The sequence below is a fragment of the Nematostella vectensis genome, chromosome 6 (assembly GCF_932526225.1).
Source record: "Nematostella vectensis chromosome 6, jaNemVect1.1, whole genome shotgun sequence".
Taxonomy (NCBI): Eukaryota; Metazoa; Cnidaria; class Anthozoa; order Actiniaria; family Edwardsiidae; genus Nematostella; species Nematostella vectensis.
The window spans coordinates 1906288-1924390 of NC_064039.1; the positions used below are offsets into that span (position 1 = coordinate 1906288).

Genomic DNA, 18103 nt, shown 5'->3' on the forward strand with positions numbered 1-18103 from the left:
CACATCTGCAGTGGCAGCTAAGTAAGCAGGTAGTTCAGCTTTTAGGCCGTTGATAATGCAATCATCATTGAGAAAAGGGAAGATTCGCAAGGCCTCTACTGAGTGCTGAGTTGGCTTCAGCCACTGGACGCTGACCGGACACATATACCTCGCAGCCTTGAACGCTAACACTGTGTTGTATAGTTGGACATTGAACTTTCTCAGAAACCAATCTATGGCTGGTTGAACACATGCTTTTGCCTGCTGTTCGAGGGCTGCTACGTTTTGGGCAGGATTTTCTTCAGCGATTGCTGCTGCGACTGCACGCACGTTTGGAAAGTGAGGGGCTTGGCAGGCTTGGGCAACAGCATGGAGTTTCTCATAACACGAGAACACGAGAGGGCCATCACCTTCCAAGAAATAGGTCGCTTTTACAAAGTGCTCCCCAACATCGATGGTGATGGCGAGCTCGAGCTTCAGGTTGATCACTCGCTCAGGATCGGAAAGTATTGCCTGGAGTTGAGGGAGTAACTGTGGACTAATATTAGCGGCTTCTGCTTCTATCAAGAATCCCTTAATATCTCCAAACTGCAGTAACATTTGTTTGTAGACTTCCCACTTTGACCACCATCTGGTCTCACTGTATGATCTCGGTCTTTGCCCAGTCAGATCTTTCCACAACAGCTTTGCCTTGTAACTATGGCGGAACAGGCGAAGCCACACGCTACCGAACTCTAGAAGAGTTGGAATGACAAGATGATTCTCAACATTGTCAAGCGTGTGTGAGAAACACACAACGTTGAGCAGCTTAGGAAAGATAAATGCAATCCTATCCAACGCTGCCTGGTTCACATCTCTCATGGCTGCGAGTAACGAATTGGCCTTGACACCATAATCAACTGATTGGCACTGATTAAGAACTTGTGCAAGATCATCCGCATTCACTGACTTGGAACATATATCAATTTTGACGAGACGTTGAATACTCGACCAATTCTTGTCAAGGAAACGCAGGATGACAGCAATTGCTTCTCCTTGTCGTGTACTTCCGTCAAAGATCATCGAAACATTTCTTGTCATGCCAGTCTGGCCAGGCAAAGTCAGTTCATTTTTTATCCTTTCGACTTCCTGCTTGAGAACAATTGAAATGTACTGACCAAGATGAGCACTTGCTGTGAGACGTTGGCCATTCTTTTCTAAGAGGGAGCGTAGCTTATCGATTTTCCCAAGTGGGATGCCAGCCTTCAGAAACTCTTCGACCACTTCGAGTCGGTAGGCCCGTTCAGATATTGGTAGAGTGCTGTCTTTCTGCGTCATGTCCTCCGCTCTAAAAGCCTCCATAATAGTCTGATCCTTCAACTTAGACTTCTTCCGTTTCTCTTTACCATTTCCATGTTTCTTTGAAGCCAAGTGTGTAGTTAGAATACTCTTCTTCGAAGACACTATTTCGCGGCATGCCAGACAAAACAACTTCCCGTCTTTGATTGTTAGTTCCTCTCCTGGATATTGCTGAATCCGATCATGTATGCTTATGTTCTTTACATCAAAGTTCCCCCTAGTTTTGTTTTTTCCACTGATTGATGGCAGAGTACGCTCTCGAGCTATCTCTGCCTTGCTTGGCTGACTTCCAGTATTGCTAGTGAATGACGCCATCTTGGAACTGACGAGAAGGACCGGGTTCTAGAAGGCAACCGCTGACCTATCAAACATATTCCCCAGCCTCCTCGGCTCCTTTGACGAAAATTGCGGCTTTGGACGACATATGTGAAGTCAGAGTGTGCTGATTAACGCGAAATTATATAAATAATCAGTCGATAATAAGAAAAAATGCTAGCAGTGCTTTTTGGGAAAAAATGTAAAAAAAAGTGCTCGCGAAGCCAAATAATGCCAAAAAAAGTGCTAGCACTTTCGGTAAGAGCCTAGGGGGGGGGGGGGGGGGGGAGGTGTATACGGGAGAAAATCGAATCGGAATTTCTCGAATTTCTTTCGCTAGACCCCTTTGCCAGCCCCCAGCGGTCGGAGTCACACAACCCTCCCCCTAGTTTGACACTTGTTGTTGTATGAATGAAAAAATTAAAAAAAAAATGAACGATTAAAATTCTTCTTATTCAGGGCAGATCTCGCTTGAAGAAGGTGGCCAAACTAGTTTCAATTACCATCCTATCTGGCAAATTGCTCCAGTCTCTTATCCATGTGCATACAAAATTGATCAAATGAATCACATAGCAAATAACCACACCAGACATTGCTAAATGAAGGCCTTTTAGCCTTTGTCTCGGGTACCCTGTGGCTATGCATGCTCTGTTAGTAATTCCGCAGTCATCTACGCGTAACGGCACTTAGCCCTCCACCCCGACTTTAACACGTCGACTGCCATGAAAAACACTCTGCTATAAAAAGCTGCGATATCTCGGTATCTATATGGGCGCAATCCACGATGCTGAGGGTGGTAGTCAAGTCGGCAGTTAATCTACCCAATGTTGACTTTAGAGGGGAGAGCGATCCATATGTCAAACTTAGCTTCAGAGGTAGGAACGTTCAAGTAATTGAAAATCATTTATAGATGATTCATTGAGCTTCACAAATGCATCTATATTGATCAGCGTCCATTGGTACTTTCAAATCATAGAGATTATGTTAGAGATTAGTAAAAACTTTTTTTAAGTGATGTATTTGTTATATTGACATTTTGAAAGTGTGAAAACTTTTAAAAAATCAGAAGTATTATAACTTTTCAACTTGTCCTTCGTTTGATCAAGCATCGGACACTACTATTTGCTAGTGTGTGAAGGGTAAATCTATTTACTCATTTAGTTTGATTGGTTTTATGTTTTTTTTACTTCAGTATATAAAATATATAGCAAATCAAATTTTCAATGCGAAGTGTTCTGTTTTAAAAATCTATTTGCATTCCATTTCAATTGGCAAAATCATTGTCTTTTTTACGCGTGAGTTATTTGTTTACAAAGGGAGAAAATAGTTATTCAAAACAAATACGTATAATTTGCAATTGCTCTACATTTACCTAATAAAGCTTCTATCTAGATTAAAAAGACTTTGGAAACTTCATTATTTTATATTTGCCTATAAATTGTGGCTAAATTATGATATATACATCGTTTCTTATGCCTGATTGGCTTGGTGAGTCTTTGAGTAATGTCACGGTTGTCCTGTCCCATGATTTTACAAATTTATTCTAAATGCACTGAAAATACTAAGAATATATAATATGCCAGGTTTTAATATAAAAAAAAGACATAGAAATCGTTGATAATATAATCCCTGATGAGGTAAGCTCTCTGTTCCTCGTGGATCCTGCGTGGACTATGGGTCTCAAGACGCATGCAGAGCAAGAGATATTCAGCGATGAATATGCAACGCGCATGCTCTGTTGACGATGATTACTTATATATGTATTGTAGGATGACGACGTAGAGTCACTCATGATTACATGATTATAGACACCCCCACAGTAAGCAACCTGCTCAAAAACGACTGCGGGGGAAGCTAACATGATAATGGATGATGCTGGTTCTTTTAAGTAATTATTTTTCTGTGGTACCACAGGGGAAGAGAAAAAGACAAAAGTGATCGATGACAACCTGAATCCTGTGTGGGATGAGGTAGGCAGTTCTTAAGAAAAGATTACTGAAAGGGCTTCTTTAGCCAATGTTAACCTGCTTACGGCCTTATGGGGAAATGTTTCATTTTAAACATCGGGAGCCCTATGGCCCCACCCTAAACCTGGGTCGGCTTACACCCCTCTCCCAACATCGGCTTACACCCCTCTCCCAACATCGGCTTACACCCCTCTCCCAACATCGGCTTACACCCCTCTCCCAACATCGGCTTACACCCCTCTCCCAACATCGGCTTACACCCGTCTCCCAACATCGGCTTACACCCCTCTCCCAACATCGGCTTACACCCCTCTTCCAACATCGGCTTACACCCCTTACCCAACACCGGCTTACACCCCTCTCCCAACATCGGCTTACACCCCTCTCCCAACATCGGCTTACACCCCTCTCCCAACATCGGCTTACACCCCTCTCCCAACATCGGCTTACACCCCTTACCCAACATCGGCTTACACCCCTCTCCCAACATCGACTTTCACCCCTCTTCCAACATCGGCTTACACCCCTCTCCCAGCATCGGCTTACACCCCTCTCCCAACATCGGCTTACACCCCTCTCCCAACATCGGCTTACAACCCTCTCCCAACATAGACCCTCGCGCGTTATAAAAAGCTTACGCAAATATTCAACACTTTATTGCAGGGGCGTAGCCAGGGGGTGGCCCAGGGGGCCTGGCCCCCCTTCTAGCAGCCAAAAATACAGTAAATGTATGAGGCATTATCTAAAATACAGGAGCAAATGTCTTGAAAGGACCTTTTGCCCCCCCCCCCCCCCTGTTAAGATCCTGGCTACGCCACTGTCTTCTACACTTTACTGATAATATTATACCTTTGATATCTAATATCTACGAGGATGCCCTGTGTTTAAATTTTTTCAATCCATAACCCCTCCTCCCACCGCCACCCCTATGGAAAAATAGTTCCAGGAGTTATTCCTGGTACGAGAATTGAGAAAGACTAACAAAATGGACCTGTTTGCCAATGGCTAAGTCACTATCAATGGTGAAACGAAGCTCGTCCATTTGGTTGTTAGAATGTGTTTTGTTTTGCTCAGGATAACGAGTTTGAATGGAGTCTCGGTGGAGGAACTCTTTCGCTTGATGACACACTGAAAGTCAGTGTGAAGGACTGGGATTTGTGTCCGCCAAGGAAGTAAGTACTCGAGATAGTAGAGGTAAATGAATTTACTGCTGAAACTGCCATATATGCTGCTAAAATTGCGATCAAAAACAAAAACTATAAACCTAACAAAAGACACGAATGACATAATATTGAAGAGAGGTCCTTGGGCAGCTACAGGAAAGTTGTATCAACCAAATTGATGTTTAATGGATTTTTATGTAACTTTAAATGATGATCCTTGTTATCTTTTCCATGCAGCTGATGGCATTGTTGATTGCTGTTTCTTTTTTTATTTCTTGAAAGGCTTCTTGGCCAAGTGACAATCGCTCTTAAAGAACTCCTGAAAACCAAAGACTATGCTCTGGAGAAGGAGTACCCTCTTGTTGACAGTAGTAATCGCGCTACCCCGGTAAGCGCGCTCATTAAACACATTTAACATACCTCAAGGGCAATAAATCGAGAGTGAATAGTAATCAAGCGCTCCCGCGCTAGTAATCTAGAGTTCTAACATAGAAACCCAGCGGGTTGTCCCTATACGTATTAACATGATGATGAGCCACTTTGTAATGTAGCAAGCTAAGTATGCAAGCAAGGTGAAACCGCATTCTAGCATTAAAATCGAGAGCACACTTAAAGTCCCGTGCAAACACCGCAAACATCGGCACCGGCATCGGCAAACATCGAATTACAGGGAATTTTTTTACGATGCATAAACTTTTGTTCTTAATAGGATAAAAGCAAAGCGCAGGTAGGTTTCCAATTCTTACTTTAATTTCAAAACAAGCCGATAGAACGCAATTGATTTGAACTTCAGGGGTCGCTGAATCTGCGTATCGAGTTCAAGTTACCAGGTGGACGAAGCCCTGCAGATTTGCAGCCGTCTTCACCTGGCGTGGAGCTAGAGTACATGGATGAGCTAGATGCCGGGGTCGGGAAGGAGGGGACATCAGAAGAAGACGACAAGGAAGACAACGACGATCAGGGAAAGGATAGAGAGCACAGGAAAAGGTATATCGACTGGAAAGTACCCGCTTGGATTGAGAGCACAGGAAAAGGTATATCGAGTGGGAAGTACCCGCTTGGATAGAGAGCACAGGAAAAGGTATATCGAGTGGGAAGTACTCGCTTGTATAGAGAGCACAGGAAAAGGTATGTCGAGTGGGAAGTACCCGCTTGGATAGAGAGCACAGGAAAAGGTATATCGACTGGGAAGTACCCGCTTGGATAGAGAGCACAGGAAAAGGTATATCGACTGGGAAGTACCCGCTTGGATAGAGAGCACAGGAAAAGGTATTTCGACTGGGAAGTACCTGCTTGGATAGAGAGCACAGGAAAAGGTATATCGACTGGGAAGTACCCGCTTGGATAGGGAGCACAGGAAAAGGTATTTCGAATGGGAAGTACCCGCTTGGATAGAGAGCACTGGAAAAGGTATATCGACTGGGAAGTACCCGCTTGGATAGAGAGCACAGGAAAAGGCATATCGAGTGGGAAGTACCCGCTTGGATAGAGAGCACAGGAAAAGGCATATCGACTGGGAAGTACCCGCTTGGATAGAGAGCACAGGAAAAGGTATGTCGACTGGGAAGTACCCGCTTGGATAGAGAGCACAGGAAAAGGTATATCGACTGGGAAGTACCCGCTTAGATAGGAAGCACAGGAAAATTTATATCGACTGGAAAGTACCCGCTTAAATGGGTAAAGTAAACAAAAAATGAAGTTGAAATACGTTTTTATCTCAATATCTTTTATTATTATTATTTCTTTATATTTTAGTTTTTTTGAGAATCGCTAGGCTGCTCTTAATTTGAAAATACCACCCCTGTACCACTTAGAGTGACTTTGGCCCAGTGACATCTACACTTTTCTGACGTACCTTACCGTAGAGCTTTTTATATATGTATGCCTCATTTATTTTCTAGCTAACTTATCTGTTTAACACCAGGAGACGGCGCCGACGGCATGCTACTCGGAAACGGTCAAGCAAACCACAGCACTATCAGGTATCTAATTATAACAAGTGATATATGAACGCTGAATAATACAAAATGACTCATCACGTACGTATGTTTTTCGGTTATAAAAAGGCGGCTTACCTAATTACGTTCGTCTCGCTCAACGAAACAATATTGGGATTTGTCTAATCATCACTTATTTATTTAGGTCCGAGTTAAGATCCACGAGGGACGCCAAATTCCTGGTACAAATATTCACCCTCTAGTTCGTGTTTCTGTTGGAAACAAGAAGCAGTCAACGAGCGTGAAGCGATCGACTAATAGCCCAACATACAACCAGGTGCAAACGATTTTCCTTGTTTCCTTGTCTATGTATCTATATATCCGGTTTTGCAGTGTAATTGATACTCTACTAATTGTACCCACCTCACCAACAGACTTTGTTCTTCAACTTTCACGCGTCTGAGGCTGAGCTTTTTGACGAATTGATGACTCTTGAGGTATGACTTTACGATAGTTAAAACGTCCTGAAAGGGAGGAAAAGTGAGAGTGGAATCAGGCATACTTAATACTATTCATTCTATGTTTTCATAGGTTTTCAACTCGAGGACTTTTCTATCTGATTCATTGCTTGGATTTTTCGAGGTAAATAGAACTCGCTTATTTTACTAGTTGTCCAAACTAGTCACTGATTTGCGATTTTGTTGGTTTTCAGAGTGACATCGGGACTTTGTACGAGCTTCCAGGTGCGTCTTTCTAGCGGTCACACTATAGTCATCAGACAATAAACTTAGGCCGCCCCAGCCTTTCTCGCAACCGCACCCAATAAACAAGTCTAATCCAATAAAAAGGTCTAATTGCATTATACCAACTATACTAACTGTACCAATGATACCAAAATAGTAATGGCACTATGCATTTGTAATCCTTTTCCAGATCACGCATTTTTGCGCAAATGGGTCTTGTTGACCGGAGCAGGAGTGCAGGAGAGTGAAGACGAGGTAAGGAGTCGCGTATGTACCCACCCCTTCCCCACATCCACTACCATAAGCAGTCTTTTTCATTGGCAGTCTAATGAGAAGTCTAATGGCATGTTTTATTTATGCATGCGCAAAACCTCACCTCCTCCCCAAACTCCAACCCCTAACCCCTAACCCCCAAAGCCCAGCCCCCCTCCCTTAACCCTGCCCTACCCACAGCGTTTCCTAGCTACGCTTTGTAGGGATAGAAACGGCGCCCTTTCACTGCCTCTTATGGGTTTCCTTAAATGTATATTTTGTAAATAATACATGCGATGTTTTGTGTTTTGTTATTCGTAAGAAATGCTTTTCATTTACTGTTGAAATATTTGATTTACTTCAGGGCGAAGATCGTAAAACTCGCTCAAGGGGACGTGATGGCGGTCCTGCAGTAAGTGGCGATTTTATTGCTATGAGCGGGGGAGGGGAGGGGGGGGGAGAAGCAGGGAGGCGCACACTTATCTGAGCGGATGTGCGTGTTTTTTGTTAGTGTTTTATTCATATATTTTTATTTATGCTATATGAACGCGCGGTTTTTACATCTACCTAAATATGTGCAAAGCGTTATATAGAAGTTAACTTGATAAACTACATTTTATTCAAATGTTTTTCTTTATATCTAGCAGCAATCCGTCAAGCCCAGGTACCCTTCTCTCCCCCCTCGAAACCAAAGTCTCTCCTCTGATTGCTTGTATTTTGCAGGGCTATCTCAAAGTGACCGCGATGGTGCTGGGGCCTGGTGATGAGCCACCGGTAAGAGTGATCCAGTGCTTATTGCGAGAGACCATGATGTAAGAGAACGATTAGTGTATGTTCCAATGATGTTGTCCGTGAAAGCTATTTTTAGAACAAGCAGTTATTTTTAGATACGCCTCTGATTGGCTAGCGCTCACGTATCCTAGCAACATGAGTCTTAAGCGCAATCATATCTTGAGCGACGTGAACCGGCAAAGGCTGTTATGGAAATCTTTTTGACCGAAAATACCTTCCTTTTTTACGAATGCTGTGCAAATGATTTTCCATAGAGTACGCTGGTTCCAATCAACCGTTTATCGTACATTAAAGACATTGAATGAGTGCTTGATTTCAGGAGCGGAGATAAAAAATTAAATTAAAAGTAAAAGTAAAGTAAAAATTTTCACAACCAATCATACATCTGTGTTCGCAACACACAATTCTCTTCCATTTTCCTTTTAATGCAAAAGTTATATCCAGAACTTAATACCGTTGTGTTCTCACAGATAAGTGTGGCTAATACAGGTATTTCACAAATAAAAGATTTCAATCTTTATAATGAAGTAAATCTTATTCCAGTGTAAAGGGTTTCTCGAGTGACATGATTTCTGAGCATTTGCGTGAAGAATTGAAGTTCATTGATCTGAAAATAACGTAAATCAAAGAAAACTAAAAAGCCTTCTTGTATTAAAATATATTGACTCTAGAATGCCTAGGTATTTTATCTCACCGAATTGCAGATAATAAAAAGTATTTTTAGGAGTCAGCTTGATACATGAATGAACTCCATTTCGCCGTCTCCCCGACGTCTTCCCGTTCAATTGTTTAAATAACATATAGGTAGCGAACTAAGTAAAGAAGTGCAGAAGGAAAAAAGTTTGTTGTAAAAATGTACTAGCTCGCGAGGTGCCCATAACCAAATATGGCGCGACGAACCATGTATGGATGCTATGATTGACAAGCTCGCGCAATCTAAAAATAGCTTTCTTGGACGTTATCATGGGCCACGGGGATTGGTTCTCTTACATCACGGTCTCTCGCCGCATGATATTCTACAAGATGGACGAAGTACCTGGGTTTTTTTTACAGCAACCTAGAAAATTTTGCTTGTGCTTTTTGTTCTAGAGTATTTAAATTGCCGAAAATTTGAATTGTCTTTTTAGGTGGCATCCAAGCTGGATTCGGTCGACTCTGCCAACGATGACATTGAGTCGTAAGTCATGATCGTGATCATGTTCATCATCATCAGCAGCAGCAGTATCATTGCCACCATCACTTCAGCATCGTAAAATCATTTTTTAATCATCATCATCATAACCATGATAAAGATTATTAGTAAATTAACGTACTTTTTGCAACAATGTTGCGAGACAAGCTTAGCGTTTTTGTTGCTATAGTTAACAACTACAATTTTTTTGGTAGCAATTTGCTTCTACCTGCTGGTGTAAGGCGACAACAAGCGGTTTTTCAGCTGAGAGTTTATTTCGCGGAAGATCTCCCTCAAAGTAAGTACGGCTTATTGAAGCACTGAGCCTCAACCAGTTTGTCATGCACATTGCTCCCTATATCCACGATCTACTTACCAATTATATATTTGCCTTTAGTGGACTCTGGCTGGTCTCGGAGGTTTAGAAAGTGGTTTCTACCAGGTTCTGCGAAAGAGGTAAGTAAAAGATTGACGTTGCTTCGATGGTCTAGACGGCTTACTCACACGAAGACTCTGCCATTTTATTTTCCTAAAGAGTGCAGAAGAAAGAAAGAAGTCAGTGGATCCGTACTTAACTTTCAGCTTTTGTGGAAAACAGGTAATACGGAAAGATTTCGGTATCATACCTAATCAGTATACCATCCTGATTAAAAGATCTTTTTTGCTGTGTTTGTAGATTCAAACAAAGACCCAACATCATGAGAATAACCCTGTTTTCAACCAGATGCTTCAGCTCCCTGTCATGGTAAGACATTTACCTTATCTTACCCCATCTCACTTTAGCCCCACCCCACCACACCACACTCCACCACACCCCACCTCACTTTAGCATCATCTCACCTCACTTTAGCCTCACCTCACCACACCTCACTTTAGCCTCACCTCACTTTACCCTCACCTCACCTCATCTTAGCCTCACCTCACCTCACCTCACCTCACCTCACCTCACCTCACCTCACCTCACCTCACCTCACCTCACCTCACCTCACCTCACCTCACCTCACCTCACCTTACCCTCACCTCACCTCACCTCACCTCACCTCACCTTGCCTCGCCTTATCTCACCACACTTAACACTGGTGTCATCTCAATCGTCTTATTTTGACATCATACTTGCCATACTTCTTGAAGCCTGCTGCTATCCGAGACAAAATATCCAAGAAAAAAGCTGACCAGCCTATCTTTACGTCTTCTTCTTCTCCCGTTCCAGTTACCTTCCATGTGTGAGAATATAAAGCTGCAGCTCTGGGATTGGTACGTTTGATAAAGATGCAACCAAATGTTTAAGGCTTTAAGAAAAGGCTTCCTCAGTTATTATTATTGTTGTCGCTGTTGCTTTCAATTTGTAGGCTTTGGCTGCTGTTACTGTAGTTGTCATTGCTGTGTTATTGTTCGTATTATGGTTGATGTTGTCATCGCCATATTGCTGTTGATATTTCCCAAAGTTTTACTGTCATTCTTGTTGTCGCTCTTGTTTTCGCTTGCTTCCCTCTACTACTGTTACCTCCATTGCCAATGAAAATCTTGCATATTCCCTTCCATCTCTATGTTCTAGGGACAGCTTTTCTAAGCATGATTGTATCGCAACGGCTTATCTCCCACTCTCAGAAATATCAGGCAAAAGCTATGGCGAAGGTAATGATTAAAACATGCGGTTTCTAAAAAGGATGATTTTAATTAAATAGATGTTTTGTACAAAACCTAACCATACTCACTTTTGCGGACTTTAGACTTCTTCCCTCGGTACGGTCCGTGTTACTTGAACTTTTACGGCTCACCACGAGAGTTCCAGCTCATCTCAGACGAACATGAGGACCTTAACAAAGGGATTGTAAGTTACGCGCGACATTCTCCGCATAGCCATATGGTTATTCTGACAACCATTGTGGGCTTTGTGGTAATAATATTTCCTTTGTGGTCTTTTGTGACCCCCAGACTGATTCTTTGACTGTTTTTATCGGTTATTCTGTCGATGCGCATTACTTGGGCGAGTTGGTGGCGTAGGCTACCGGTCTGTCCTCCGTGTTTATTATCACGGAAAGTTCGGGGCTACGCTACCATCTCATCCCTTGGAACGAACTGTCTTTGACTGGTTCGTTCCTCAATTTTTATTATCGGGGCGAGTTGGGGGCTATGCTCCTATATCTAGCGCCTTCGAGTGAATTGTTTGTTGTCTGCTCCTCCGTGTTTATTATCAGGGCGAGTTGGGGGCTACGCTACAATCTGATCCTTGTCACGAGCTGTTTCTAACCGGTCACTCTATCCATGTCAATTACCAGGGCGAAGGCGTGGCGTATCGTGGTCGTGTGATGTTGGAGTTGACCACTGAAGACACGAGTGACGTGTCTAGCACCGTGTCCACCTTGGGAGATGACGATGCCTTTATTGTCCAAGTAAGCAGAACAATAACTGACTTCCTCTACCTTTGACAATTTTAGCGTGCGAAACGCGCTCTTGAAAAGCGCCCCAGAACAGCGCTCCCAGAACTAACAGAACGCCTAAATAATGCTCCTGGACAAGCCTTTCTAGCACTTAAAAAGGGAGACCCGAATCCGCGCAAGCTCGTCGTATCCTTTCTCTGACGACAACTCTTCTACTAGCGATTTTTAATTGATCTGATTTTTCAACGAATTTGACGTCTAACATTTATATGTTCTTTAAACTCGAATGGTATCTTATAAACGTCTAACGATGATATATCCACGCTCTTTGTTCCAGCCATATCTGAAGCAAGATCAATTCAAGCTGTTTGCGTGTTTTTACGAAGCCTCAATGGTTTGCAAGGGCTCAGCTCCGGTAGAGTTTGAAGTCAGCATAGGTAAGACTGTGCGGTGAAGTCAGGAATAGGTAAAACTGTGCGGCGCTGTATTCCTATCATCGCGCACCACATTGCGACTGAATCTCTAACACAACAATCTGCGTTTTTAGGCAATTTCGGTAACATTCTAGACGAGACTGTAGCCGCGTGTAATACGCCTCCCACTAACCCCATCTACGACGGCTGCTATTACCATTACCTGCCGTGGTTCCACCAGAAGCCCTGTGTGTGCCTTGACTGCGACTGGGAGAATATCGCGTTCAGGATCGAGCCGCTCAATTTGCTAAGCAATACCTGCGATCGCTTGGTGAGTACTGGGAGCTTAGGCCCTTAAATGATTGCTTGGTGAGTACGGGGAGCTTAGGCCTTAACTATGATCGCTTGGTGAGAAAAGAGAGCTTAGACCTTAACTATGATCGCTTGGTGAGAAAAGAGAGCTTAGACCTTAACTATGATCGCTTGGTAAGTATTGGGACTTTTCGGGTTGAGAGTTCATATGCAAGCGTTCTTTAGGCACTGTCATAGGGTACAGTCAAAGGTAAAATACATCTCTTTTGTAGGAGGAGGCGCTTAACCACACAAAGGAGAAGATCAAGAACAATCCGATAGGAGACATGGAGTCTGTAAGTCTGGTTTACAACATGCTGGAGAAGGTCGTCCGTGAATGCAGGTAACTGACGGGAAACTCCTCTACTACTCCACTTCTTATAAACACACTTTACTCAAACAATTCCTCCCCAATGCGCACTATTTGGTGTTTTGCTAATCGAACTGTATGCCAAAAGATTCAAGATCTTACATTTCCTCCGCTTCAGCTATGTCCGTCAGTTCCTTAAAGACACTTTGCCAAAGCTGCCCAGAGTCCGTAACAAGTCGGACATGAAGGTCCAGGCATTACGGGACTTTGAGCTGGTATGACACTATTGATTCTATCTTACACTTGTTGCTGTTGTTGTTGTTGTTGAAAAAATAGTTAAAACTTTTCCAATTCTTTATCTAATTGTGTATGTACTTGTCTTTGTATAAGTTGCGCGTTTGTCTATTTTTATCACCTGTAATGATGGGCCATCGTTATAAACACTGATACAAAACACTCTTAATTAAAAATTTAAAATAATTCTTGCGCCCAACAGAGAGGCATCGTGAGAGATGCGACCGACGAAATTCAGAAACGTAAGGACGAGGAAATGTACCCATCCGCTCGGGAAGTGATCCCCGGTGATGATGTCAACCTCAGTGAAGTTGAAAACTTTCTGCTGCGCCTGCGAGGCCTTGTCTTTGAGGTAAATGGGCAGCGGTCATACAAAACATTAGATTATCGTTGTATTCCGTTGCATGTGACCTCCCAAGGCGCCATATTGGTGGGGGAAGGGGGAGGAGGTATACCTGAAACAAACTTATTTTGTTGCCCAAAATGATTGCAAACCGAGAATTGGGACAGTTGCTTACATTTGTGAACTTAAATGCTAATGAAGTGTGTATTCTATTGTTTAGCCACAGAATAGCATGCCTGACGTCATTATCTGGATGATCAGTGGCGGGAAGCGAGTTGCATACCACAGGGTACCCGCTAGGGATATTATGTACTCGCCTCATAAGCATGCCAGTGGCAAATGGTGCGGCAAACCTATGGAGGTTTTCTTGAAGGTTTGCATTACGCAGATCATTATAATTCTGCTGTAACGCTTCTCTGCTTTTGTTCAAATTGCATGCATTACTATAACTTTAAGACATTGTATTATCGTTTTCGCTTTCGCTCAGCTAAACGAGCGCTCACAGGTTTATGGGAAGAGGGAAAGAAAAAAGCACTAGTTGATTGCCCGGAATAGCATCTTAGTTGGCTTCTTGTGTTTCTAGTACCCTGGGAAAAGAGCACAGGACGTGCAAGAGAGACCTGAGCTACCAGGCCTTGTGCGGGTCGAGCTGTGGCTCGGTACCAGGCTCCACCGGGATCAATGGTCGCTGCGTAAGAGCAAGGAAGGAGAGTTTGCGGTGTTCGCCGAGACGGTGAGAAAACTGAGAAAACACTCAAACGAAATAATACCAGATAAGATGATGGCATGGAAGCTTTCCAACGTTTGATATGTAATATATGTAACATCTTATGTATTCGGGGATTTTTTTACATGAGTTAAAAAGAATACCCTACCAGGCATTGCTATCGCTAACCAAATTCATAAATATTCCAGTATGAGAACGAAGTTTTCACGATGGTCAAATGGACGAAATCAGGAACGACAACAAGGCCACATTACTCAAACGCCAGTGGAGATGTGAGTATTTATTTATTTTGTTAATCCACTTTAGCGTCATCCCAACAACATCCGCCATACTGAGAGATACAATATACATTATTGGGCGGGGACACCCCCTTGCGTACATATTATTGGGCGGGGACACCCACTTGCGTATATATTATTGGGCGGGAACACCCCCTTGCGTATATATTATTGGGCGGGAACACCCACTTGCGTATATATTATTGGGCGGGAACACCCCCTTGCGTATATATTATTGGGCGGGGTCACCCACTTGCGTATATATTATTGGGCGGGAATACCCCCTTGCGTATATATTTTTGGGCGGGGACACCCACTTGCGTATATATTATTGGGCAGGGACACCCACTTGCGTATATATTATTGGGCGGGGACACCCACTTGCGTATATATTATTGGGCAGGGACACCCACTTGCGTATATATTATTGGGCAGGGACACCCACTTGCGTATATATTATTGGGCGGGGACACCCACTTGCGTATATATTATTGGGCAGGGACACCCACCTGCGTATATATTATTGGGCGGTGACACCCACTTGCGTATATATTATTGGGCGGGAACACCCCCTTGCGTATATATTATTGGGCGGGAACACCCACTCTCTCACGCCACACCCTTTGGCCCTTTTGCCAGTTCTTATTTCCGTCATTTTTTTGGTTCAACAGCTGGAACTGCACAAGGATAAGTTTCTTGAGCCCGCCAACTGGCATTTTGAAGGCGATTGGACACCAAGTATTGATAAGAGGTATGTTGTACTCATGTATGCCATGCTCATTAGCGACGCAAATGCTTTAGTCGCCGCATCCTTCTCAACATCATCATCACCTCCATGCTTTAGTCGCGGCGTCCCCCTCCTCATCATCATCACCTCCATGCTTAAGTCGCGGCATCTTCCTCCTCGCCATTATCATCATCATCATCATCACCTCCATGCTTTAGTCGCGGCATCCCCCTCCTTTTCATCATCACCTCCATGCTTAAGTCGCGGCATCCTCCTCCTCACCATTAACATCATCATCACCTCCATGCTTTGGTCGCGGCATCCTTCTCCTCCTCATCATCATCACCTCCATGCTTTAGTCGCGGCATCCTCCTCATCATCATCATCATCATCATCATCATCACCCCCATGCTTTAGTCGCGGCATCCTTCTCCTCCTCCTCATCATCATCACCCCCATGCTTTAGTCGCGGCATCCTCCTCCTCCTCATCATCATCACCCCCATGCTTTAGTCGCGGCATCCTTCTCCTCCTCCTCATCATCATCACCCCCATGCTTTAGTCGCGGCATCCTCCTCCTCATCATCATCATCACCCCCATGCTTTAGTCGCGGCATCCTTCTCCTCCTCATCATCATCACCCCCATGCTTTAGTCGCGGCATCCTTCTCCTCATCATCATCATCACCTTCATGCTTTAGTCGCGGCATCCTTCTCCTCATCATCATCATCACCCCCATGCTTTAGTCGCCGCATCCTTCTCCTCCTCATCATCATCACCCCCATGCTTTAGTCGCGGCATCCTCCTCCTCCTCCTCATCATCATCCCCCAGGCTTTGGTCGCTGCATCATTGTCGTCTTGCTTGTTATGATATAACTTACGGTATTCACTCCATAGCGCTATGTACGCGCGGGACTGGGGAATGAGTGTGTTTGTGGAGGAGATTTACGAGCACCAGAGCAGAAATATCATCGGAGGGGGCTGGGACGAGTCGTCTACTTGGAAAGACGCAGTAAGTCCATTATATGCCAATGTTCATGTCTAAAGTACTGTACTGGTATTGTCACCATTACAATGACGTGATAATGCTATATTTTAGCACAGGAATAGAATATGAAGACATCTCGATTGCGCCTAAAGAAAGTTCTCTTGTTTTAGTTTGACGAGCCTTGCAGTACACCATCACGACTGCCTGCACCTGATGGCTGGGTCTGGAAATCTGAGGGGTGGACCGTGGATACCAACAGGGCTGTGGACGCGGGGGGTTGGGAATACAGTGTAGGGGAGGAATTGGGAGGAATTTATAGTAGGGCGCAGAAGAGCTTCCACCGCGTACGACGCCGGCGATTGGTTCGGACCAGAGAACTGAAGGACGAACGGGCAGCTAGCAAAAGGGTACGTCACATAAGTCCAACTAACACTGAGGAAATCTGAATGGCTAGACAAACATTGAGGAAATCTGAATGGCTAGATTAACACTGAGGAAATTTGAATGGCTAGACTGAATAGACTAACACTTAGGAAATCTGAATGGCTAGACAAACACCGAGGAAATCTGAATGGCTAGACTAACACTGAGGAAACCTGAATGGCTAGACAAACAATGAGGAAAACTGAATGGCTAGACTTACACTGAGGAAAACTGAATGGCTAGACAAACACTGAGGAAAACTGAATGGTTAGGCTTACACTGAGGAAAACTGAATGGCTAGACTAACACTGAGGAAATCTGAATGGCTAGACTTACGCTGAGGAAATCTGAATGGCTAGACCAACACTGAGGAAAACTGAATGGCTAGACTTACACTGAGGAAACCTGAATGGCTAGACAAACACTGAGGAAATCTGAATGGGTTAACTAACACTGAGAAAAACTGAATGGCTAGACAAACACTGAGGAAATCTGAATGGCTAGACTTACACTGAGGAAAACTGAATGGCTAGACAAACACTCGGGAAAACTGAATGGTTAGACTTGCACTGAGGAAAAATGAATGGCTAGACAAACACTGAGGAAAACTGAATGGTTAAACTTGCACTGAGGAAAACTGAACGGCTAGACTTGCACTGAGGAAAACTGAATGGCTAGACTTACACTGAGGAAACCTGAATGGCTAGACAAACACTGAGGAAATCTGAATGGCTAAACTAACACTGAGAAAAACTGAATTGCTAGACAAACACTGAGGAAAACGGAATGGTTAGACTTGCACTGAGGAAAACTGAATGGCTAGACTAAAACTGAGGAAATCTAAATGCTTAGACTTACACTGAGGCAATCTGAATGGTTAGACTAACACTGAGGAAAACTGAATGGTTAGACTTACACTGAGGAGAACTGAATGGATAGACAAACACTGAGGAAAACTGAATGGCTAGACTTGCACTAAGGAAAACTGAATGGTTAGACTTACACTGAGGAAAACTGAATGGCTAAACAAATACTGAGGAAAACTGAATGGTTAGACTTGCATTGAGGAAAACTGAATGGCCAGACTAAAACTGAGGAAGGTCAATCACAACTACATACGGTAGTTGTTGTAAGTTGTCGCGTATCCACAAATATAGCAGTTTTTTTTCTTGACATCAAGCCTCTAGCATCGCCTACAGAAGGCGGGATTTC

The 18103-nt window shown here is 43.6% G+C and overlaps 1 protein-coding gene across 3 annotated transcripts in view; it reads left to right on the forward strand.

The window, feature by feature from the left end:
* Window positions 1-2172: 2172 nt before the first annotated feature.
* LOC5505385 (myoferlin) overlaps window positions 2173-18103 on the forward strand; it is a 29996-nt gene continuing 14065 nt past the window's right edge. Inside the window, exons 1-33 of one of the 3 annotated variants that reach the window (XM_048728850.1) lie at window positions 2173-2507; window positions 3547-3602; window positions 4674-4771; window positions 5045-5150; window positions 5556-5749; window positions 6687-6744; window positions 6905-7036; window positions 7134-7196; window positions 7291-7341; window positions 7412-7442; window positions 7633-7697; window positions 8059-8106; window positions 8418-8468; window positions 9614-9663; window positions 9873-9955; window positions 10055-10113; window positions 10193-10255; window positions 10334-10402; window positions 10868-10911; window positions 11213-11292; window positions 11388-11488; window positions 11937-12050; window positions 12376-12475; window positions 12586-12782; window positions 13036-13145; window positions 13291-13387; window positions 13609-13758; window positions 13970-14122; window positions 14333-14482; window positions 14665-14748; window positions 15426-15505; window positions 16378-16492; window positions 16639-16875. In XM_048728850.1, coding sequence (XP_048584807.1) covers window positions 2417-2507; window positions 3547-3602; window positions 4674-4771; window positions 5045-5150; window positions 5556-5749; window positions 6687-6744; window positions 6905-7036; window positions 7134-7196; window positions 7291-7341; window positions 7412-7442; window positions 7633-7697; window positions 8059-8106; window positions 8418-8468; window positions 9614-9663; window positions 9873-9955; window positions 10055-10113; window positions 10193-10255; window positions 10334-10402; window positions 10868-10911; window positions 11213-11292; window positions 11388-11488; window positions 11937-12050; window positions 12376-12475; window positions 12586-12782; window positions 13036-13145; window positions 13291-13387; window positions 13609-13758; window positions 13970-14122; window positions 14333-14482; window positions 14665-14748; window positions 15426-15505; window positions 16378-16492; window positions 16639-16875 — 3180 coding nt within the window. In that variant the 5' untranslated portion in view covers window positions 2173-2416. The remainder of the gene's footprint in view (window positions 2508-3546; window positions 3603-4673; window positions 4772-5044; window positions 5151-5555; window positions 5750-6686; window positions 6745-6904; window positions 7037-7133; window positions 7197-7290; window positions 7342-7411; window positions 7443-7632; window positions 7698-8058; window positions 8107-8417; window positions 8469-9613; window positions 9664-9872; window positions 9956-10054; window positions 10114-10192; window positions 10256-10333; window positions 10403-10867; window positions 10912-11212; window positions 11293-11387; window positions 11489-11936; window positions 12051-12375; window positions 12476-12585; window positions 12783-13035; window positions 13146-13290; window positions 13388-13608; window positions 13759-13969; window positions 14123-14332; window positions 14483-14664; window positions 14749-15425; window positions 15506-16377; window positions 16493-16638; window positions 16876-18103) is intronic. The other 2 variants (XM_048728849.1, XM_048728848.1) reach the window with 2 other exon arrangements.